This window comes from Heterodontus francisci, chromosome 23 (assembly GCF_036365525.1).
Source record: "Heterodontus francisci isolate sHetFra1 chromosome 23, sHetFra1.hap1, whole genome shotgun sequence".
NCBI lineage: Eukaryota > Metazoa > Chordata > Chondrichthyes > Heterodontiformes > Heterodontidae > Heterodontus > Heterodontus francisci.
The window spans coordinates 31,918,170-31,942,300 of NC_090393.1; the positions used below are offsets into that span (position 1 = coordinate 31,918,170).

The 24,131-nt window shown below is 43.4% G+C and overlaps 1 protein-coding gene across 10 annotated transcripts in view; it reads right to left on the bottom strand.

Annotated features, from left to right (window-relative positions):
* The window catches only part of kdm2bb (lysine (K)-specific demethylase 2Bb), a 267,493-nt gene that overhangs the window by 60,810 nt on the left and 182,552 nt on the right, over positions 1-24,131 (bottom strand). For all 10 annotated transcript variants that reach the window (XM_068054994.1, XM_068054999.1, XM_068054998.1 and 7 more), the window contains one exon: positions 11,236-11,322. In XM_068054994.1, the coding sequence (XP_067911095.1) occupies positions 11,236-11,322 (87 nt within the window). The remainder of the gene's footprint in view (positions 1-11,235; positions 11,323-24,131) is intronic.

The window sequence follows — 24,131 nt, forward strand, 5'->3', positions numbered from 1 at the left end:
CAGAGACCTTGGAGGTTGTAGAATGAAGGAGATTACAGTGATTGGGAGGGGGGAAGCCAATAATGAGAATTTTTAAAATCAAGGCCTTGCTGGACTGGGAGAAATATTTTCATAACTGAAACACTGGCAGACCTAAGTCCACTGTAAATTTATAATAAGGCAGATGGTTCAGTTAGTAGATCCAACATGTAACTGAGACTTGTAACTGGCTTCCCTGTCTGGGCTGAGTCCACTGCTCTCATCTTGGATGCCACAATTACCCTCTGTGATCCTAAGAAAGGAAGAAAAACTCAACCAGGGGCCAAAGTTTCACCTTCAATTCTCACCTGAAATTCATTGTCCTGTTGGAAAATATCATAATGGCCCTTTGTAGTTGGATAGCCAGCTGGCTTTTACTGTCTAGTCTCATGCAGAAAGAATGATCATTTGTGTAAGATATTATAAGGAACCAAATCAAGCATGTATTATCACTTTCAGAAAAGAAGTGAACAAAAGGGATGAAACTAGGATTCCAATCACCAGTCTGTGCTGGTTTACATGATCTCAAGACAGGAGAGCATATATCCCAATTCAACACTGTGCCTCTTTATTGGGGAAATGACAAATCAGTGAAATGACTGTTGCTGGATATGTGCGTGTATAGATATCGTATTCGGCTGAATTGGATTGTGGTACCCCCTCAAGTTAAATAGCCTGACTCCAACAGCCAACACATGCCAAATGGAGAACTCTTCTGAGTGAAATCACATTCTGCCATGGTACTCTGGAGCTCTAATATGCTGAAAAATGTCATGTACCCCAAAAAAGGTTTTGAAATATAGGACTGGATGTTGCTCTCAGCAGCAAACATGTGGCGTCAGCCACTCATTACACTTACACTTGCCCACAGACTCTCTTTTGCACTGGAACTTCTTGTAATTAGAATGCCATTTTGACACTGCGTCCTCTATAGAGGATCCAGGACCTGTGTGAACAGGGAAAGCAACTGTGTATCTTTTTGACCAATCAGACTGAAGAACTGTTAATGAGCCATGCAGAGTCTGAACCAGGAAGTTTAAGTTAGAATGTTAGTCAACGCCAAATCATGTACAGAAAGTGAAATAAAGAGCAAGAAAGAAAGATGGGATTAAGAAAGGGAGATGAAAGAAACAAAGAAAAATGAGATTTAAAAAAATAAGTCTTCAACAAAAATTAAATTCTGAAGGAATGGCACGCCACACTTGTACACGTTATTTTTCAATGCCAGTGAGGTTGTTTGGCAGTAATTAAAACTTATACCATTAACAATTTACTGATACTGGAATGGACAAGCTGTAACGTTCTGTTGAGTTTAGTTTGGATCTATCATGCCAAGGACAGCAACTTCATGTCATTCTACGTATTTTAATATTGAGTCACTTGGCAAGATACCATTACAGCGAAGCTTTTGGTGGAGCAGGGCAACTCAGACAGTAACTTCCTAATTTCAATGCTTAGCTGTGCATGTGCAGTCGCTGGAAGCTGCCAAACAATTTACATTTAATAATGGCGAGTGCAGGCAGTCTCACTGCAGAATTCGGGCCGAGGGTCAAATTTTAAACCATTTTTAATTGTGGTTTATGCTTTTTTGAAAGCTATACTTAGAATGTTGCTGTAAAGAAAAAGAAAAAATGCTAATACATTTTCTTTTCTCTTTTGACAGTCTCTTGAAAACAAAGATCATTTTTATAATTATCATCCGCTGTGTCTATGTGGAATTGGACAATACTGGTTAATGCTGTTATCATAAATCCATATCCTTAAATAGTATTTCATGGAGAGACAGGAATTGAAATTCAGACCAGCTTAAAATTTTGTTAAATTGGCTTAATTATCCACCTATACAAGTCTTGTATACAGTGTGTCACATCTGTCACACTATAAAAATGTCTGTAATGCAAGAAATCTGTGCGATGCTTTTTGATTTGCTCAGGCTATGCTAATTTACCCAATTATAGAAAGAGGACCTACTAATCATCACAAAATCACACAAATCACCCAAATTTTTCTCAAACTATATGCAACTAAAAATTGTAATCAAGCACCAAAAAACTTAATTTTCAGAGAAAAAATCACTTAGTCAAATCTAATCATTTAGTATTACAAATGCAAAAGTTGGAAAACCGTGGTGGGGATTTCATTCTCTTTCATAAATTTGGTTTGTGACATCATATCGGGAGTTGAAGTTTCAACCCTGTGCCCATGAAACTACAATATCTGGAGTTCACCATGACGAACCATGTCACAAGAATGATACAGAAAATTTTAACACTGTGGTGGGTCAAGATACTTAGTTTTATGGCTGACAAATACAGGTTTGAATGATGAAACAAACTAAAATAAAATGAAATAAAAATAAGAAGTAAAACTAAAAAATAAAAAGGGGGGGAGGGGGGGGCCAGTCATGCTCTGAAATTATTGAACTCAATGTTCAGTCCGGTCGGCTGTAGCGTGCCTAATCAGTAAATGAGGTGCTGTTCCTCGAGCTTGCGTTGATGTTCACTGGAATACTGCAGCAAGCCCAGGACAGAGATGTGGCATGAAAGCAGGGGCGTGTGTTGAAATGGCAAGCAACAGGAAGCTCGGGGTCATGTTTTCGGCCTGAGCGGAGGTGTCCCAATTTGCGTTTGCTCTCCATAATGTAGAGGTGACTGCATTGTGAGCAGCAATACAGTATACTAGTTTGAAAGAAGTACAAGTAAATCGCTGCTTCACCTGAAAAGGAGTGTTTGGGCCTTGGATAGTGAGGAGAGAGGAGGTAAAAGTGGAGGCACCTCCTGCGATTGCAGGGGAAGGTGCAGTGGGAAGGGGATGAGGTATCAGGAGTAATGGAGGAGTGGACCAGGGTGTCGCGGAGGGAACAATCCCTTTGGAAAGCTGACAGGGGAGGGGACGATGTGTTTGGTAGTGGCATCACGCTGGACGTTGCGGAAATGGCGGAGGATGATCCTTTGGATGTGGAGGCTGATGGGGTGGAAAGTGAGGACAAGGGGAACTCTATTGCGGTTCGGGGAGGGAGAGGAAGGGGTGAGGGCAGAGGTGCGGGAAATGGGTTGGACACAGTTGAGAGCCCTGTCAACCACAGTGGGGGTGGGGAGGGCAGATCCTCGGTTGAGGAAAAAGGAAGCCACATCAGAAGCGCTGTTGTGGAAGATTGCATCATTGGAGCAGATGCTTTGGAGACAAGAGAAACTGGGAGAATGGAATGGAGACCTTATAGTAGGCAGGGTGTCCATTACCCACGACACCTCGTCTCCTTCCCATACAATCGCAGGAGGTGTAATACCTCCACTTTTACCTCCTCTCTCTTCACTATCCAAGGCCCCAAACACTTCTTTCAGGTGAAGCAACGATTACTTGTACTTCTTTCAATTTAGTATACTGTATTCGCTACTCACAGTGCGGTCTCCTCTACATTGGGGAGACCAAACGCTTTGTGGAACATCTCCGCTCAGTCCAAAAACATGACCTCGAGCTTCCTGTTGCTTGCCATTTCAACCCCCCCCCCCGCTATCATGCCCACATCTCTGTCCGGGGCTTACTGCAGTGTTCCAGTGAACATCAACGCAAGCTAGAGGAACAGCACCTCATTTACCAATTAGGCACGCTACAGCCTGTTGGACTGAACATTGAGTTCAATAATTTCACAGCAGGACTGGCACCCCCTTTTTTATTTTTAGTTTTACTTTATATATGTATTTTTTTCATTTTATTTTAGTTTGTTTCATTCTTACACTTTTTTTTCATCATGTGCCTGCCCACTGTTTTTTTCATGTTTGGGCTTTCATTATTCTGTCATTTAACACCCTCTCTGCACTAACGCTTTGTCTTTCACCACACCATTAACACACTCTTTGCCTTTGTCCCATTACCTCCTGATCAGTTATTCCCTGTGACCCTATGTCCTATCAACACTGTCCCTTTTGTTCTCTTTTGCCCTACCCCCATTTTATTTGCTTAAAACCTATTACATTTCTAACCTTTGCCAGTTCTGATGAAGGGTCATTGACATGAAACGTGAATTTTGCTTCTCTCTCCACAGATGCCACCAGACCTGCTGAGTATTTTCCAACACTTGTTGTTTTTATTTCAGATTTCCAGCATCTGCAGTATTTTGCTTTTTTTTTTTTTACTTGTCACTTGATACCTGGAAGTCTTAATATTGCTCTCAGTTTATAATTTACAATTATGTAGATCCCAGAATCAGTATACCTGGAGCTGAACTAATGCGTTCCCTGTGAAAATGTTTGCAGTGATGCTGACATAACTGTTTTTGTGCTAATTCAACCAATACAAGTTAAAATGTTCAGCAGAGACAAAAATCCAAGTTGCCAAAATGTCATTAATTGAAACCAAAAGATTTTTTAAAAAGCTACTGAATAGAAACAAAAGGATGTTATTAGTAATTCTCTACAACTCAGAATTTTGGGAATTGGGTACTGATTGTGACATGGTTCGTTAGATAATAAATCCATTGCTAAATTCAACTACCTTCCAACAACTGATCTGTTAATGACTTATTCATGTGAAAACAGCCAGTGGTCGCAGTACATTGAAGTGACAACAGCCAAGGAAGGAGAGATACTGGTTGTAAAAGTAACAAAAAAATCAAGAAAACCTGTGAAGCTACTCAGGAAGATAAATAGTAACAGATACCAGGCAGAAGGAAACAAGGTTACAGATGAAGTAGTAGTTAGAAAATCAGGTGAGATAGCTGGGATAGCAGATTGTAAGTCACAGGGAGACTCTGGTTATGGGGAGCTCACGACTCAGAAAAGGGGATAATCATATGCGCCACAAGGACAACAGCTATACGGGGAGTTGTCTACCTGAACCCAAGAGTAGCGCACCTTGAGGAAAGGTTAAAAGACATACTGAAGGCAACAGCAAGAGACCCAGTGTTGGTTGTCTATGCAGGGTTAAATGACGTTGGAAGAAATGAGTCGTGTGCAAGGATTCAAAATTAATGCTTTCTGGTATACTTCCACTTTGATAAAAAAAGAAATGTGTTAGGATTCAGGGTAAATCTTGGAAATGGGTAAAAAATGAGCTAAAAGGTAGAAAACAATGAAGGGTGCAGTGCTGTGTGAGGTGTCCCAAAGTTATATATTGAGATCACAACTGTTTTAAATTTATATCAATGACTAATTCAGAAACTCAGTGAAAGTTGGTCAAATTTGTAAATGATGACAAACTAGGATTTACAGAAGGCAGCTCAGAAATTACAAAATAAACTGGAGAAAGGATGTAAATGGGCAAATTAAATTTAATGTAGACAGCTGTAAAGTACTGCACATAGGAAGGGAAGAGGGTTAATATTTCTCCACTACCTAAGGGATGTTGAAATAGATAAGGATGGAGTTAAGAGAGACCTAGAAGTTGGGGAACAAATACTTTTAAAAATCTGCAGAGCTTTGCTCGCAAAACTACCTAATCCATGTGTTTTATTGCTAGAAAACACTTAACAAGTCCAACCACTGCCACTGCAGAGCAGCAATCATATAGTCAATATAATGCTGAACTATCATGCCAAAATAGTTGAATACAGGAACAAATCATGGTCAATCCGTATACACCTTGAGTGCTATGTCCAGTCTGGTCATCAAGACACTGGGGAGACATCCATGCATTACTACGAAGCACTACGAGGCTGACACCTCATGTTAAAAATCTGTGTGAGGAAAGACTGGAGAAATTTGGATCTTTCAACACTCAAATTAGGCAAATTGTGGAGATATGCAAGATAGTAAAAGATATGGAGAATACCTCAAACCAAATTGTGATGGGAGTATGAGGGGATACGTGTTCTTACTAGTAAAAGGCGAATTTAGAATTGATATCAGGAATTCTTCTGCGCAAAATGAGTGATCAATATGTGGAAAGGACTCCAACAGAGAATCTACAGGATGTTCAAAACTCTGGAATTATTTATGATTCAATTGGAAACTACAATGAGGGGCTGTAGTGTATTTCTGGATGGATAAACTATGACAAACAAATTGACCTTCAATAAAAATTATCCTCTGGTCTGGTGCCCCAACAGGAATGTATACAGGAAAGCGAGGATAAAGTTAGACTCAGTTATGATTCCTGCCCACAGCCGAGGCTTACATCGTGTTGTGTGGCACTACCACCGTGCTAAATGTGATAGATTTCGAACAGATCTGGCAATGCAAAACTGGGCATCCAAGAGGTGCTGTGGGCCATCAGCAGCAGCAGAATTGTACTCAACCACAATCTGTAACCTCATGGCCCGGCATATCCCCCACGCAACCAATACCATCGAGCCAGGAGACCAACCCGGGTTCAATGAAGAGTGCTGGAGGGCATGCCAGGAGCAGCACCAGGCATACCTCAAAATGAGGTGTCAACCTGGTGAAGCTACAACACAGGACTATCTGCATGCCGAATTGTGCAAGCAGTCTGCAATAGGCAGAGCTAAGCGATCCCATGAACAACGGATCAGATCTAAGCACTGCAGTCCTGCCACAGCCAGCCGTGAATCGTGCTGGACAATTAAACAACTAACTGGAGGAAACAAAAACAAGAAATGCTGGAATTACTCAGCAGGTCTGGCAGCATCTGTGGAAAGAGAAGCAGAGTTAACGTTTCGGGTCAGTGACCCTTCTTCGGAACCGAAATGTTAACTCTGCTTCTCTTTCCACAGTTGCTGCCAGACCTGCTGAGTGATTCCAGCATTTCTTGTTTTTGTTTCAGATTTCCAGCATCCGCAGTATTTTGCTTTTAACTAACTGGAGGAGCTGGCTCCACAAATATCCCCATCCTCAATGATGGGGGAGCCCAGCACATCAGTGCAAGACATAAGGCTGAAGCATTTGCAACAATCTTCAGCCAGAAGTGCCGAGTTGATGATCCATCTCGGCCTCATCCTGAAGTCCCCAGCATCACAGATGCCAGACTTCAGCCAATTCGATTCACTCCACGTGATATCAAGAAACGAACGAAGGCACTGGATACTGCAAAAGCGATGGGCCCTGACAAGATTCCGGCAATAGTACTGAAGACCTGTGCTCCAGAACTTGCCGCGCCCCTAGCCAACAGCTGTACTGTTCCAGTACAGCTACAACACTGGCATCTACCCTGCAATGTGGAAAATTGCCCAGGTATGTCCTGTACACAAAAAGCAGGACAAGTCCAACCCGGCCAATTACTTCCCCATCAGCCTACTCTCAATCATCAGTAAAGTGATGGAAGGTGTCATCAACAGTGCCATCAAGCGGCACTTGCTTAGCAATAACCTGCACAGTGATGTTCAGTTTGGGTTCCGCCAGGGCCACTCAGCTCCTGACCTCATTACACCCTTGGTTCAAACACGGACAAAAGAGCTGAACTCAAGAGGTGAGGTGAGAATGACTGCCCTTGACATCAAGGCAGCATTTGACTGAGTATGGCATCAAGGAGCCCTAGCAGAACTGAGGTCAATGGGAATCAGGGGGAAAACCCTCTGCTGGCTGGAGTCATACCTAGCACAAAGGAAGATGGCTGTGGTTGTTGGAGGTCAATCATCTGAACTCCAGGACATCACTGCAGGAGTTCCTTAGGGTAGTGTCCCAGAACCAACCATCTTCAGCTGCTTCATCAATGACCTTCCTTCAATCATAAGGTCAGAAGTGGGGATGCGCGCTGATGATTGCACAATGTTCAGCACCATTCGTGACTCCTCAGATACTGAAGCAGTCCATGTAGAAATGCAGCAAGACCTGGACAATATCCAGGCTTGGGCTGATAAATGGCAAGTAACATTCGCGCTACACAAGTGCCAGGCAATGACCATCTCCAACAAGATAGAATCTAACCACCTTCCCTTGACATTCAACGGCATTACCATCGCTGAATCCCCCACCATCAACATCCTAGGGGCTACCATTGACCAGAAACTGAACTGGAGTAGCCATATAAATACCGTGGCTACAAGAGCAGGTCAGAGGCTAGGAATCCTGAGGCGAGTAACTCACCTCCTGACTCCCCAAAGCCTGTCCACCATCTACAAGGCACAAGTCAGGAGTGTGATGGAATACTCTCCACTTGCCTGGATGGGTGCAGCTCCAACAACACTCAAGTAGCTCGACACCATCCAGGACAAAGCAGCCAGCTTGATTGGCAGACCATCTACAAACATTCACTCCCTCCACCACCGACGCACAGTGGCAGCAGTGTGTACCATCTACAAGATGCACTGCAGCAATGCACCAAGACTCCTTAGACATCACCTTCCAAACCTGCGACCTCTACCAACTAGAAGGACAAGGGCAGCAAATGCATGGGAACACCACCACCTGCAAGTTCCCCTCCAAGTCACACACCATCCTGACTTGGAACTATATCGCCGTTCCTTCACTGTCGCTGAGTCAAAATCTTGGAACTCTCTTTCTAACAGCACTGTGGGTATACCTACCCCAAATGGACTGCAGCGGTTCAAGAAGGCAGCTCACCACCACCTTCTCAAGGGCAATTAGGGATGGGCAATAAATGCTGGCTTGGCCAGCGACACCCACATCCCATGAATGAATTAATAAAAATGAAGGATAACTGTTGAGTGAGGTATCGGAGGGCAACCATCACCTATTGAACTATACCTTAGCAGGAACTAAAGCCTCCACGAGGGGAGAACCACAAGAATCTGGTTTTATTTGAAATGCTGTTGGCCTGGGAAATGAGCTGCCTATCTAGAACGGGTCACTGGACTGTGCACATTATATTGTTGGGCGGCACAGTGGCGCAGTGGTTAGCACTGCAGCCTCACAGCTCCAGCGACCCGGGTTCAATTCTGGGTACTGCCTGTGTGGAGTTTGCAAGTTCTCCCTGTGTCTGCGTGGGTTTCCTCCGGGTGCTCCGGTTTCCTCCCACATGCCAAAGACTAGCAGGTTGATAGGTAAATTGGCCATTAGCAATTGCCCCTAGTATAGGTAGGTGGTAGGGAAATGTAGGGACAGGTGGGGATGTGGTAGGAATATGGAATTAGTGCAGTATTAGTATAAATGGGTGGTTGATGGTCGGCACAGACTCGGTGGGCCGAAGGGCCTGTTTCAGTGCTGTATCTCTAAACTAAACTAAACCTGTAAAAATGTTCAAGAGTTAAATCAAGAAACTGAAGGATTTACCATACAGCACAACTGATATTTATATTAAGGATTTTGTGATAAAGACAGAAAGTGCTGGAAATACACAGCGGGTCTGGCAGCGTCTGTGGAGTGAGAAGCAGAGTTAACGTTTCAGGTCTGTGACATTTCATTAGAACTTGATGAAACACTAACTTTGTATCTCTCTCCACAGATGCTGCCTGACCTGCTGCGTATTTCCAGCACTTTATCTCTTTATTTCAGATTTTCAGCATCCTCAGTATTTTGATTTTATTTAAAGATTTTGAGATACCTGATACAAAGTGAACAGTGTAGGTCTAGTAAAACTGTCTTCTGCATTTTTTTACCATTTTCTAACAGTGAGATCACATGGAAGATGCAGTTGGAAATTAGCACATGGTTTTAAGTATTCATTCCTTGATCAGAGAGTAGGCAACCTAACTGTAATAAAAGCAAAATACTGCGGATGCTGGAAATCTGAAATAGAAACAAGAAATGCTGGAAATACTCAGCAGGTCTGGCAGCATCTGTGGAAAGAGAAGCAGAGTTAACGTTTCGGGTGACCGACCCGAAACGTTAACTCTGCTTCTCTTTCCACAGATGCTGCCAGATCTGCTGAGTATTTACAGCATTTCTTGTTTTTATTTTAGGCAACATAACTGCACTGTTTGCTCTCCAGTCCAAAAATGGCATTGTAACATTGGTACCAGCAGTGTAACACTACCATAACAGTGTCAATATAAAAGGTTACATATATTTATTTTCTTCTCCAACCCCCCTTAAGTACTTCCAATTCACATTTCATCTGTACATTTATTCAGCATTCACGTTATCCATATTACACCATGATCGAAGATCAAGAGGTCCCTATGATTTCTCATCAAGCAGGACAGCTGAGAAACACAGACATGGTCAATGCTGTTTCTTGGTTGACTCTGTAGAAGGTCAATCTTGTGGTGCCAGTTTTGCATTCGCAACTTTGAAATTATGCCCCATGTACCCAAGTCCAGGTCATTAATCAATAAGAGCAGTGGTCCTAATTCCAACCTCTGGGGACCACCACCGCCACCCATCACCGCTCACCACTGCCATTACCTTCTGTCCCTGAGACAGTTTTGTACTTACATTCTTACCGTTTCTTTAATTCCACGGGCTTTAATTTTGCTAAAAAGTTTATAATGTGGTACTTTGTTAAACTCCTTTTGAAGACCCATATGCACATCAACCGCACGACTCTCAATAACCTGCTTCTGTTACTTTGTCATGGCCACAGAGAGCCCATAATTTGGCAATCTCATATGTCACAGGAATGTTGGTGTGGGAAATGGAAAAATATCACACTGGTGCCTTAAGGGTTGCTCTTTTGAGGTTACAGCTGAGACACATTATTAGGGCAGAGCAAAGGAAGCTCAATTCTGCATCCAACTGTGCTACATTTGCCCTGGGAATGTTTGATGCTGACAATAGATGCCTGAAATGAACTGTTCCATTCTCAAACATGAACATCCCTCATCATAAGGAAGTTATTAAAAAAAAGGCTATAAAAATGTACATCCTGAGTTTAATTCTCTATGTATGTAGCTGATTACAATCCAATAAACAGTCACAATATGTTTCTAAATTGTCCAAGAAAAATATGAATGTTGAATTTATGTTGACACCATTATGCTATTGTTATCCTGCTGGTACCAAAAGAAAAATGCAGGCAAAAGTCAAACAATGTATAAACATTGCCTAATTCAATCACATTGAAAAATGAATTCCCCCAACACAAAAATATATCTCAAATATAATTTCAACATGCCATTGTAGCTTTAAAGATACTTGAAACTTCATCTGCAAATCCCAAAATGAGCACTCATGAAACAATTTGCATAAATAGCTTAAGAAGTTCTGAAAAGCATTTTCGACATCAAGATTTTTAAATTAATATAAAATTATGCTTCTTCAGAGAGTTCTGGATACGGTGAACTGGTCCTCTGTAATCTACATCTTGCTGTTGCAAAAATGTTGAAAAGTTAGCATGTCTGCAACCATAAAAATTTCAATTGCTAATAATTTTGAAAAACACAAATGAACATTTCCTTCAGTTTATGATCCCGTCATTTCTTCTTACCTTCACCGTCTTCTTTGGCCAAGTTACAATGGGAACCCCAGTGATAGCCAGTTTCTGATCATCATCAGCATGTTCCTCCAGTACTGTCTGCATTCACAACAGGAGATAAGAGAACAAACATTTTGTAATCAAACTGCAACAAAATTCATTTATTTATATGCACTACTCATAGCATCCAAATTTAACATTGGTTTCTTTTTCATAAAGAATGTAATAGATCTTTCAACGCATTGTTCAGAGATGGTCTGGAGCACAATTATGTCACTTAGCTTCTAAAATAGAGCGGTTGTTTAACCTGGCTTGTCCTTTTAAGGAAACTGCTCGAATACTCCCTGTCTGGAAGTTGTCCCTAGACAAATGCAAGCAATTCTATCTGCTTGCACACACCATGATCAATTAGAGGGTAACTGCTTCCAATTTTATTACATTATTTCACTTTCTCATTTTCACTCATGTCAGTAAGCTCTATTATTCACCTAAGAGGTCAGGTAAACAACTGGATCCCAGCACTTTGAGAGTGAGACAAGATGGTTACAGATGTGGATGGTCATTCGGTCCATCTAAATTCATCCATCCAGAATAGTTCCCCCAATCTAATTGTTTCTTAAAAAAGGGGAAGATTCTGCCTGATCAATTTCTTCAACTTCTTTAAAGAAGTAACAACCCAAGTGGACTGTTTCAAGTCGACAATGTGGTGTACTTTGACTTCCAAGAGGCTTTTGATAAAGTTAATTTAAACTGAAAGTTAGGGAAAACAGTGGGAATGAACACTGTGACGGAAATCACACCTGCCAAACGGAAATATATTAATTTTGTCATATGGGACACTGCTTGAAACTTTTTACCAGACACTGCAAATAAATTGTTTAAAAAAATACAGAGCTGAACAGCTGAAAACATGGTTGCACAGTTGCATTCTGAGAGACAGTTAAATACAGAGACAATGGGAGTGCTTCTTGATTCAATTAACAAGATTGGTTTTGTCAATAGTGGCCAATAGTGGTGATCAACATCCTTTGACTGTGTAACAGCCAGAACTCCACCCCCCCACCGTGCGTGCGTTGAAAGCTCTGAAATCGAAGAAGCTGCTGTTTCAAACAGAGATGGTAACATGATCTACCTGGTCAGACTGGGGCTTTTTGAATTGTGCCTCACAGAAAGGAATCAGACTAAAATTTGGACAGAAGGGAACGGACTGCAATTCGAACACCAAGAAGGAAGACTTCTCTATCTGTCTCTCTCTCCAGCAAAGACCCAGGAAAAACCAAGGTGGCAACTTTTACACTTCAAGACTACAGATAAAACCTCTCTTTGGCCTTCTGGTACCAAAGAAGCAATCTTGGAACTGTGCACTGAGGCCCAGTGAGGACTCCAAGACCTTAACTTCAATTGAGGACACTGTATCAATGACATTACTACCCAGTAACTGAATTCCATGTATTACAAACTCTACTTCAACCTCCCCACATTCTTTCTTCCCCTCTGTATCTATTTGTGTGTGTGTTTCTCTTGTGTGATAGGTAACAGAGTGCTGTTGTGAATGGTTGGAGAAGAGATGATTTGATAGAGGTGTTCAAAATCATGAAGGGTCTGAACAGAATAGATAAGGAGAAACAGTTTCCATTGACTGAGGGATCCAGAACCAGAGGACACCGATTTAAGGTGATTGGCAAAAGAAGCAACAGCAACATGAGGAAAAAAACTTTCTTTTTTTTTTACACGAGGCAAAAATTAGTTTTACACAGCCAGTGTTTAGGATCTGGAGTGCACTGCCTGAGAGTATTTTTAACTGAGTTAGAGTGATAAGGCTAACAAACTTATATCTTTCTTGTTTAAACCTAAGAAAACCTGTCTGATTGGTTCATTTGCAATTACAATATGAGTGCAGTGAGTAAAGGCTCACTGAGGTGTAAAACTAAAATCACTGTGTTTTAAAAGATAAACCCTGTTACAGCCAAACCAGGAAAGGGGCAAGAGGGGAGCCTGAGACACCTTCCTCACCCGGTCGTAACAACTGGTTGAAGGACAAATTGAGTTGACAAAGGGTTATGAGGGTAATGTAGTTGATGTGGTGTACATGGACTTCCAAAAGGCATTCAATAAAGTGCCATGTAACAGGCTTGTCAAAATTGGTACAAGCTCATGGAATAAAAGGGACAGTCGCAGCATGGATACAAAATTGGTTGAGTGACAGGCAACAGAGTGCTGTTGTGAATGGTTGTTTTTCGGACTGGAGGAAGGTATATAGTGGGGTTCCCCAGGAGTCGGTGTTAGGACCCCTGCCTTTCTTGATACATATTAATGATGTGGACTTTGTTGTACAGGGCACAATTTCAAAATTTGTGGATGACGCAGAACTTGGAATTATTGTGAACTGTGAGGCGGATAGTGATAAACTTCAAGAGGATGTAGACAGGATGGTGAAATGAGCAGACAAGTGGCAGTTGAAATTTAATGCAGAAAAATGTGAAGTTATTCATTTTGGTAGGAAGAACGAGGAAAAGCAATTTAAATTAAAGGGTACAATTCTAAAGGGTGGAGGGGAGGTGCAGGAGCAGAGGGACCTGGGGTTGGGTTATATGTGCACTAATCATTGAAGGTGGCAGGGCAGGTTGAGAAAATGGTTAATAAAGCATATGGGATCCTGGGCTTTATAAATAAGAGTATAGAGTACAAAATCAAGGAAGTTATGATAAACCTGTATAAAACACTGGTTCGGCCTCAAGTGGAGTACTGTGTCCAGTTCGGGCTCCACACTTTAGGAAGGATGTGAAGGCATCAGAGGGGGTGCAGAAATGATTCAGGAGAATGGTTCCAAGGATGAGGAACTTCAGTGACGTGGATAGGTTGGAGAAACTGAGGCTGCTCTCCTTGGAGAAGAGATGATTTGGTACAGGTGTTCAAAATCATGAAGAGTGTGAACAGAATAGATAAGGAGAAACTGTTTCCATTGACTGAAGGATCCAGAACCAGAGGACACCGATTTAAGGTGATTGGCAAAAGAAGCAACAGCAACATGAGGAAAAAACTATTTTTTTACACGAGGCAAAAACTAGTTTTACACAGCCAGTGTTTAGGATCTGGAATGCATTGCCTGAGAGTGTGTCGGAGGCACATTCAAATCAAGGCCTTCAAAAGAGAACTGGTTAATTAACTGAAGAGAAAAATTTGCAAGGCTACAGGGAAAAGGCAGGGAAGGAGGATTAGATGAGTTGCTCCTGCAGAGAGCCGGCACTAACACGACAGGCCAAATGGCTTCCTTCTGTGCTGTAACCATTCTATGATGTGTAGGAACAATGAGGACTAGTTAGAGGAATTATGTCAGAATGGGGGGGGGGGGGGGGGGGGGGGGCGGTTTGCAGAGGGAAGAGAATACTGAATTGGATGTCTCTGGGCTCAGTGCTGGAACCATCTGGGTTTCTAATTTACCTAAGGGACCTGGATACAGAAACTCAAAGCAAAGTGGGCAACTTTGCAAATGGTACCAAACAAGAAGTGGTATTGGAAGAGATAGTTCAGAAATCACAGATACAGAATGAGTCAGACAAGAAACGTGAGCAGAAATAAGGTAATTTAATGCAGACAAAAATAAAGTGCTATGCATGGGAGGATAAAATAGACGACGTATACTCCATGAATGGAGTCAAAATAGCTATGTTTGAAGTTGAAAGGACAAAGTAGTTTAGTAGATTTGATGCCAAGCATGTCCAACCAATGCAAAGTGGCAATCAGCAAGGCCAAGAGGATGGAAAACTACATAGCCAAAACAACAGAAAGTGGGTTAGCGGAGGTAATGATCAAATGTTACATTGCTCGTCTGACTACAACTTGAATATTGTGTACAGTTCGAGCTGACGAAAGACATTCGAGTGCTGTTGGCAATGCAGAGAAGAGAAACTAGGCTAATCTCCAGTGTCAGGAGCATGAGTTATGAGGAAAGAATAGAGAAACTTAGTACTTTTCTACCTGAAAGGAGGTGACTGAAAGGTGATCTGCAGATTAAAAATGTACCATCACCGCAGGGACATGATATACAAATCTCCAGATAAAAGGGGAAAAACATTTCCGATGTTGCCCTTGTTCTGATGGCCACCTTTGTGAGCAGATGGATTAAGCTGTGCATAGACCCTCGGTACGCAAACAAGTGGCACCAAGTGCTGAGGTTCCATCTGTCCTGAAGTTGCGAAGGATGGGTCTGGCCATGTTGCTGCAGAATGCTACATTCAGTTGGACTGTCCCTCATAGAAAAATTTGTGCAGAGAAACATCTTTGACTGCAAGTCAGCAAGGCAGTGTAATGCATGTAATGCCCTTGAGACCCTGTGGAATACTGCTGTATGGACTGCTCCCAGGGACACACACACAGACAAACATCAAGTGTCCACGACCAACTGTTGCAGACTTGCACAGTTCAAGGATCAGTATTACGTACTAAGGATACACTGAAGCTTGGGGCAGCTGCCGCAAAGGCTCACTGGGGAAAGGCCACAGTTTAGGGCCCTCCCACAATTACGCCAAGGGGTTAGAACCAGTGTAAAAATCCTCAGGCTGTATGCATCAAGAAATAATTAATGTAATCTAAATGCAGATGCAATCTTCATTTTAAGTGGAGGGAGACAACCTACAGTGCCATTTACTGTATTTAACCACATGGATCTGTACTGCACTATGTGAACTGTCACATTTGAACTGTACTGTAATGTACGTTTAAGCCCCAAGGTCTGGAATTCCGTCCCTAAACCTCTCCGCCTCTCTTTCCCCTTTGACACTCTTCTTAAAACCTGCTTCATTGAGCAAGCTAAAATAAAAGCAAAATACTGCGGATGCTGGAAATCTGAAATAAAAACAAGAAATGCTGGAAATACTCAGCAGGTCTGGCAGCATCTATGGAGAGAGAAGCAGAGTTAATGTTTCAGGTCAGTGACCCTTCTTCAGAACTAGCAAATATTAGAAATGTAAAAGGTTATAAAAGCAAGTAAAACGGGGGTGGGGCAAGAGATAACAAAGGAGAAGGTGTAAATAGGACAAGGTCACGGAATAGCTGACCAGAAGGTCGTGGAGCAAAGGCAAACAATATGTTAATGGTGTATTGAAAGACAAAGCATTAGTACAGATAGGGTGTTAACGGACTGAAAATTGAACAGCCGCAAGTACAAATATGAAAAAAAAACAGTGGGTAAGCAAAGTGAACAAACTAAGATGAAATAAAATAAACAGAAAAAAAAAATTTTTTAAAGGAAAAAGAAAAAAAAACTAAAAATAAAAGTAAAATGGGGGGCCCATCATGCTCTGAAATTATTGAACTCAATGTTCAGTCCGGCAGGCTGTAATGTGCCTAATCGGTAAATGAGATGCTGTTCCCAGAGCTTGCGTTGATGTTCACTGGAAAACTGCAGCGATCCCAGGACAGAAATGTGAGCATGAGAGCAGGGGGGAGTGTTAAAATGGCAAGCAACCAGATGCTCGGGGTCCTGCTTGCGAACTGAGCGGAGGTGTTCCGCAAAGCGGTCACCCAGTCTGCGTTTGGTCTCCCCAATGTACAGGAGACCACATTGTGAGCAGCGAATACAGTATACTACTTTGAAAGAAGTACAAGTAAATCGCTGCCTCACATGAAAGGAGTGTTTGGGGCCTGGGATAGTGTGGAGAGAGGAGGTAAATAGGCAGGTAATACACCTCCTGCGATTGCAGGGGAAGGTGCCATGGGGAGAGGACGAGGTGGTGGGGGTAATGGAGGAGTGGACCAGGGTGTCACGGAGGGAACGATCCCTTCGGAATGCTGACAGGGGGAGGGAAAGATGCATTTGGTAGTGGCAAATAAGTTCAGTGGGACAGGAGCAGGCTGATACAATGGGTCTGTCGGGACAGTCCTGTTTGTGGATGTTAGGAAGGAGGCAGAAGCAGGTTGTCCGTGGTTGCGAGACTGTGAGGTTGGAAGCTGTAGAGGGAAGATCTCCAGAGGAGTTGAGGTCAGTGACAGTCCTGCGGACAGAAGCTTGATGTTCGATGGTGGAGTCATGGTCTAGAGGGAAGTAGGAAGCAGTGTCTGAGAGTTGGTGCTGAGCCTCAGGTTCTCTCAGGTCTAATCCTGACAGGGTCATCAAACATGCAGACAAGGGTGGTGCTGTTGTTGTAAGGCGTACCGACCTCTACCTTGCAGAGGCTCAGCGCCAACTCTCAGACACTTCTTCCTACCTCCCTCTAGACCATGACTCCACCACAGAACATCAAGCTACTGTCCGCAAGACTGTCACTGACCTCATCTCCTTTGGAGATCTTCCCTCTACAGTTTCCAACCTCATAGTCCCACAACCCTGGACAGCCCGCTTCTACCTCCTTCCCAAAATCCACAAACAGGACTGTCCCGGAAGACCCATTGTGTCAGCCTGCTCCTGCCCCACTGAACTTATTTCTTCCAGTCTTGACTCTATCTTTTCTCCGCTGGTCCAGTCTCTTCCCACCTACATCTGTGACTCTTCTGACGCCCGATGTCATTTTGACAATTTCCAGTTTCCTGGCCTCAATCGCCTCCTCTTCACTATGGAGGTCCAATCTCTCTACACTTCCATCCTCCACCAGGACGGTTTGAGGGCTCTCCGCTTCTTCCTTGAACAGAGGCCCAACCAGTCCCCATCCTTCTCCGCCTGGCTGAACTTGTTCTCACATTGAACAACTTCTCCTTCAACTTCACTCACTTCCTTCAAGTGAAAGGTGTTGCAATGGGTACCCGCATGGGTCCTAGTTATGCCTGTCTTTTTGTGGGATATGTCAAACTTTCCTTGTTCCAGTCCTACTCAGGCCCCCTCCCCCATATCTTTTTCCTGCTCCCGCCCCCAACTGGAAAACTTGATCAACTTTGCTTCTAATTTCCACCCTTCTCTCACCTATACATGGTCCTTCCCTTCCTCCCCGTCTCCATCTCTGGGGATAGGCTGTCTACTAATATCCATTATAAGCCCACTGACTCCCACAGCTACCTCGACTGCACTTCTTCACACCCTACCTCCTGTAAGGACTCCATTCCATTCTCCCACTTTCTCTGTCTCCGACGCATCTGATCTGATGATGCTACCTTCCATGACAGCGTTTCTGATATGTCTTCCTTTTTCCTCAACCAAGGATTCCCCCCCCCCCCCCACTGTGACTGACAGGGCCCTCAACCGTGTCCAGCCCATTTCCCCTTCCCCTCCCTCCCAGAAACGCGACAGGGTTGCCCTTGTCCTCACTTTCCACCCTATCAGCCTCCATATCCAAAGGATCATCCTCCGCCATTTCCGCCACCTCCAGCGTGATGCCACTACCAAATGCATCTTCCCCTCCCTTCCCCTGTCAGCATTCCAAAGGGATCGTTCCCTCTGTGACACCCTGGTCCACTCCTCCATTACCCCCACCACCTCGTCCCCTTCCCATGGCACCTTCCCCTGCAATTGCAGGAGGTGTATTACCTGCCCATTTACCTCCTCTCTCCTCACTATCCCAGGCCCCAAACACTCCTTTCAGGTGAAGCAGCGATTTACTTGTACTTCTTTCAATGTAGTATACAGTATTCGCTGCTCACAATGTGGTCTCCTCTACATTGGGGAGGCCAAACGCAGACTGGGTGACTGCTTTGCGGAACACCTCCGCTCAGTCCGCAAGCAGGACCCCGAGCATCCGGTTGCTTGCCATTTTAACACTCCCCCCTGCTCTCATGCTCATATCTCTGTCCTGGGATTGCTGCAGTGTTCCACTGAACATCAACGCAAGCTCGAGGAACAGCATCTCATTTACCGATTAGGCACATTACAGCCTGCCGGACTGAACATTGAGTTCAATAATTTCAGAGCATGATGGGCCCCCCATTTTACTTTTATTTTTAGTTATTTTTTTCTTGTTTCTTTTCTAAATTTTTTTTCTGTGTTTTTTAAATTTTATTTCATCTTAGTTTGTTCACTTTGCTTACCCACTGTTTTTTTCATGTTTGTACTTGCGGCTGTTCAATTTTCAGTCCGTTAACACCCTATCTGTACTAATGCTTTGTCTTTCAACACACCATTAACATATTGTTTGCCTTTGCTCCACGACCTTCTGGTCAGCTATTCTGTGACCTTGTCCTACTTACACCTTCTCCTTTGTTATCTCTTGCCCCACCCTCGCTTTACTTGCTTATAACCTTTTACATTGCTAATATTTTCCAGTTCTGAAGAAGGGTCACTGACCTGAAACATTAACTCTGCTTCTCTCTCCACAGATGCTGCCAGATCTGCTGAATATTTCCAGCATTTCTTGCTTTTCTATCATTGAGGACGCATTAGTTTATCTGCCCATATAGCTCATGTGCCTCAGTGTTAAACTTTGTTTTAAAGTGCCCCTGTGAGAAATATACTAGATGGTTCAGGGGAGATGAAAGGTTAACTCAAAATATTGCCAATGATAGCAAACTTGGAGGTGTGGCAAACAGTGAAAATGATCCCAATTGAGTGCAACAGGACAGAGATAGGCTAGCAGAATGGGCAGACAAGTGGTAGGTGTAATTAAACACAGAAAGGTGAGGTGTGAAGCATTTTTGGAGAAGTGATAGAGAGAGGCAGTATAGACTTAATGGCACAGTTCTAAAGACAGAAGGACCTGAGGGTTCATGTGCATATATCGTTGAAGGCGGTAGGACATATTGAGAGTAATAAGCAAAGCATATTGGATCTTGGGCTTCGTAAATAGAGGTATTGAGTACAAAAGCATGGAAGTTATGCTGAACATTTATAAAGCTCTGGTTAGGCCACAATTAGAGTACTGCGTCCAGTTCTCATCATCACACGTTAGGAAGGATGTGAGGGTCCTTGAGAGGGTGCAGAGGTGATTTACCAGAATTGTTCCAGGGATGAGGGATTTTAGCCACACTAGGTTGGAGAAGCAGGGGTTGGAGTAAGAAATTGAGGAGAGATTTGATAGACGTGTACAAGATTATGACAGGTTTAGATATGGTAGACAAAGAAAAGCTGTACCCATTAGCTGATGGTACAAGGACTAAGAAACACAGAGTTAAGGTTTTGGGCAAGAGATGCAGGAGGGATGTGAGAAAGAAATTTATTTTATGCAGATAGTGGTAATGACCTGGAACTCACTGCCTACGAGGGTGGTGGAAGCAGAGACAATGAATGATTTCAAAAGGAAATTGGATGGGCACTTGAGAGAAATAAATCTGCAGGACTACCAGGACAGAGCAGGGGAAGGGGTCTGACTGGATTGCTCTATAGAGTCGGCATGGACTTGACAGACTGAATGGTGATGTAATGACTCTAATTGAAAAGCAGGAACAGATGTACGGGACACAGATTTAAACTTGAGCTTACTTTTAGATCAGATATCAGGAAACTTTTCTTCATGAAGAGTAATCACCACGTGGAATTAAATACCAGATAGCGAAGTGTGACGCAAGACCTAGAATCATTTAAGAAACAACTGGATGCTAAAATTGGCTCTTCAGATCTTTCTGAATGGGCTGAATGGCTTTTCTCATCCATTGTTATCTTTTGAAATGCTAAATATAAAAGGAACATATCTCTCACAATATGCTGCTGAAAATTAGCACTCCAAAGTTTTTTTAAAAATTTGCCGGATACATGGGAAAATGTTATAAAAATAAATTTTATGCATCTTTTCAAGTACAAAAATAAAACAAAAAAATTGATTTGTATTTTCAAGTGCCTGGAGTTTCAACATACTTCCCCTCCCTTCCCCAGAGCATTCTAATGACCACAATTATGGAGAACTCCTATGCAATGAGAAAAAGGTTAACTGCATTATTAAGCTCTCCAGGGAGATAGCCACATGCTTCTTTATGAATGGAGTCAATTAATGAACAAAGAGAAGTGGCTCCAGAGAGTCTCAAAGATTAAGGAACTGCAGTGGTTCAAGCTGAACAGGCTGGCCAAGAGTACACCTGGTTTGCAATTCCAAAAACGTACATCACTCACTCAGTTTTTTTTCTGAAGTACAAGTATATTTCAATTACTATCTACTTATTTTGAAAGCTGTTATTCCACTTTTTATCATTGTTAACTTGAGAAATCGAAGTTTTACACTCAAATTACAAGTCAGCAATAGGCCTTATTGGGTCTAGTACTTTCAGCCTCCTCTCCCATTCCCACATACCTACTGTACAATGCAGGGCAAACTATTGAACCTTGTTGCAGTCGCTGCTTCCCTTAAGGACCAAGTGTACATGCTGTTTTGGAGCTAACATTTTGCACAGAGGTAAAGTCCAGCACATCCTACCCCCTTCACAAAGTCTCCATTGTTCTCTCTGCTGTCCTCCCCATCCCCCTCACTGCCATCTGATTTTTTTCCCCCTACTAGCCTTTCTCCTCTTGCTCTTTGGTTTCTCCCTTGCTTGTCTTGGGGAGATGGTAGCGCAGTGGTAATGTCACTAAACTAGTAATCCAGAGGCCCAGGCTAATGCCCTGGGGACATGGGTTCAAATCCCACCACGACAGCTGGTAGCATTCATATTCAATTAATGAATAAGAATCTGGAATTGAAAGCTAGTCTCAGTTTCATGGCACCATTACGATCATCAATTGTCATAAAAACCCATCTGGTTCACTCATGCCCTTTAGGGAAGGAAATCTGCCGTCCTTACCTGTTCAGCCCCATAGCAATGTGATTGACTCTTAACTACCCTCTAAAATGGCCCAGCCAGCCACTCAGTTGTGAAGGGCAATTAGGGTTGGGCAACAAATGCTGGCCTTGCTAGCGACACCCACAGCTCATTAAAGAATAAAAGAATCCCAACAGAGTAATGTTAATCAACACAGCCACGTTGTTTGTGCTTGCTAACAGAACTGAAACAACTGTTTACAGTTTTGATAATGCTTAAGTGCCAATGCAACTGGTGTATATTTGCCTGGGCATAACAAGGCAACAGTCAGTTATATGCAACATTAAAGATCTGGGCCAAGAAATCATAAATCTTGATATAGTATCACAGGTTACTCTTCAGTACTTGCCCGAATGGCCATCCTACATGAGTGCGGACTGGCAATTAACTATGGACAGCAAACGTAATTCTGTTCCTATTCATTTGAAATGGCCTGCACAAACATACTTAGCAGCAAGGGGCACTGGCGAGCAATCAGGAGCAGAAAATATGTTTGCACATGGACAATTAGCTGAATTGCAGTGCCTGGATCACTGTCCCAGGTTCATTCAGCAAACAGCAGAAACCAGGGATGAAACTGGTCTGTATGCTTGAGTTACACATCAAACGGTATCCAAGAGTGGCTCGGTAGCACCACTACTGACCGAGCTGGCCGAGTCCTAAAGGACATAGCTGCTAGACTGGGTCTGCGGCAAGTGGTGGGGGAACCAAGAGGGAAAAACATACTTCACCTCGTCCTCACCAATCTGCCTGCCGCGGATGCTTCTGTCCATGACTGCATTGGTAGGAGTGACCACCGCACAGTCCTTGTGGAGACGAAGTCCCGCCTTCACATTGAGGATACCGTCCATCGTGTTGTGTGGCACTATCACCGTGCTAACTGGGATAGATTTCGAACAGATCTAGCAATGCAAAACTGGGCATCCATGAGGCGCTGTGGGCCATCAGCAGCAGCAGAATTGTACTCAACAACAATCTGTTACCTCATGGCCCGGCATATCCCCCACTAAACCATTACCATCAAGCCAGGAGACCAAACCTGGTTCAATGAAGAGTGCAGGAGGGCATGCCAGGAGCAGCACCACACATACCTCAAAATGAAGTGTCAACCTGGTGAAGCTACAAGACAAGACTAATTGCGTGCAAAACTGCGTAAGCAGCATGTGATAGACAGAGCTAAGCGATCCCATGACCAACGGATCAGATCTAAGCTGTGTAGTCCTGCCACATCCAGCCGTGAATGGTGATGGACAATTAAACAACAAACTGGGAGAGGTGGTTCCACAAATATCTCCATCCTCAATGATGGGGGAGCCCAGCACATCAGTGCGAAAGATAAGGCTGAAGTATATGCAACAATCTTCAGCCAGAAGTGCCGAATTGATGATCCATCTCGACCTCCTCCTGAAGTCCCCAGCATCACAGCTGCCAGACTTCAGCCAATTCATTTCACTCCGTGTGATATCAAGAAATGACTGAAGGCACTGGATACTGCAAGAGCTAAGGGCCCTGACAATATTCCACCAATAGCACTGAAGACCTGTGCTCCAGAACTTGCCGCGCCCTTAGCCAAGCTGTTCCAGTACAGCTACAACACTGGCATCTATCCTGCAATGTTGAAAATTGCCCAGGTATGTCCTGTACGCAAAAAACAGGACAAGTCCAACCCGGCCAATTACCGCCCCATCAGCCTACTCTCAATCATCAGTAAAGTGATGGAAGGTGTCATCAACAGTGCCATCAAGCAGCACTTGCTTAGCAATAACCTGCTCAGTAACGCTCAGTTTGGGTTCCACCAGGGCCACTCAGCTCCTAACCTCATCATAGCCTTGGTTCAAACATGGACAAAAGAGCTGAACTCAAGAGGTGAGGTGAGAGTGACTATCCTCGACATCAAGGCAGCATTTGACTGAGTATGGCATCAAGGAGCCCTAGCAAAACTGAGGTCAATGGGAATCAGGGGGAAAACCCTCCGCTGGCTGGAGTCATAACCTAGCGCAAAGGAAGATGGTTGTAGTTGTTGGAGGTCAATCAACTGAGCTCCAGGACATCACTGCAGGAGTTCCTCAGGGTAGTGTCCTAGGCCCAAACATCTTCAGCTGCTTCATCAATGACCTTCCTTCAATCATAAGGTCAGAAGTGGGGATGCGCGCTGATGATTGCACAATGTTCAGCACCATTCGTGACTCCTCAGATACTGAAGCAGTCCATGTAGAAATGCAGCAAGACCTGGACAATATCCAGGCTTGGGCTGATAAATG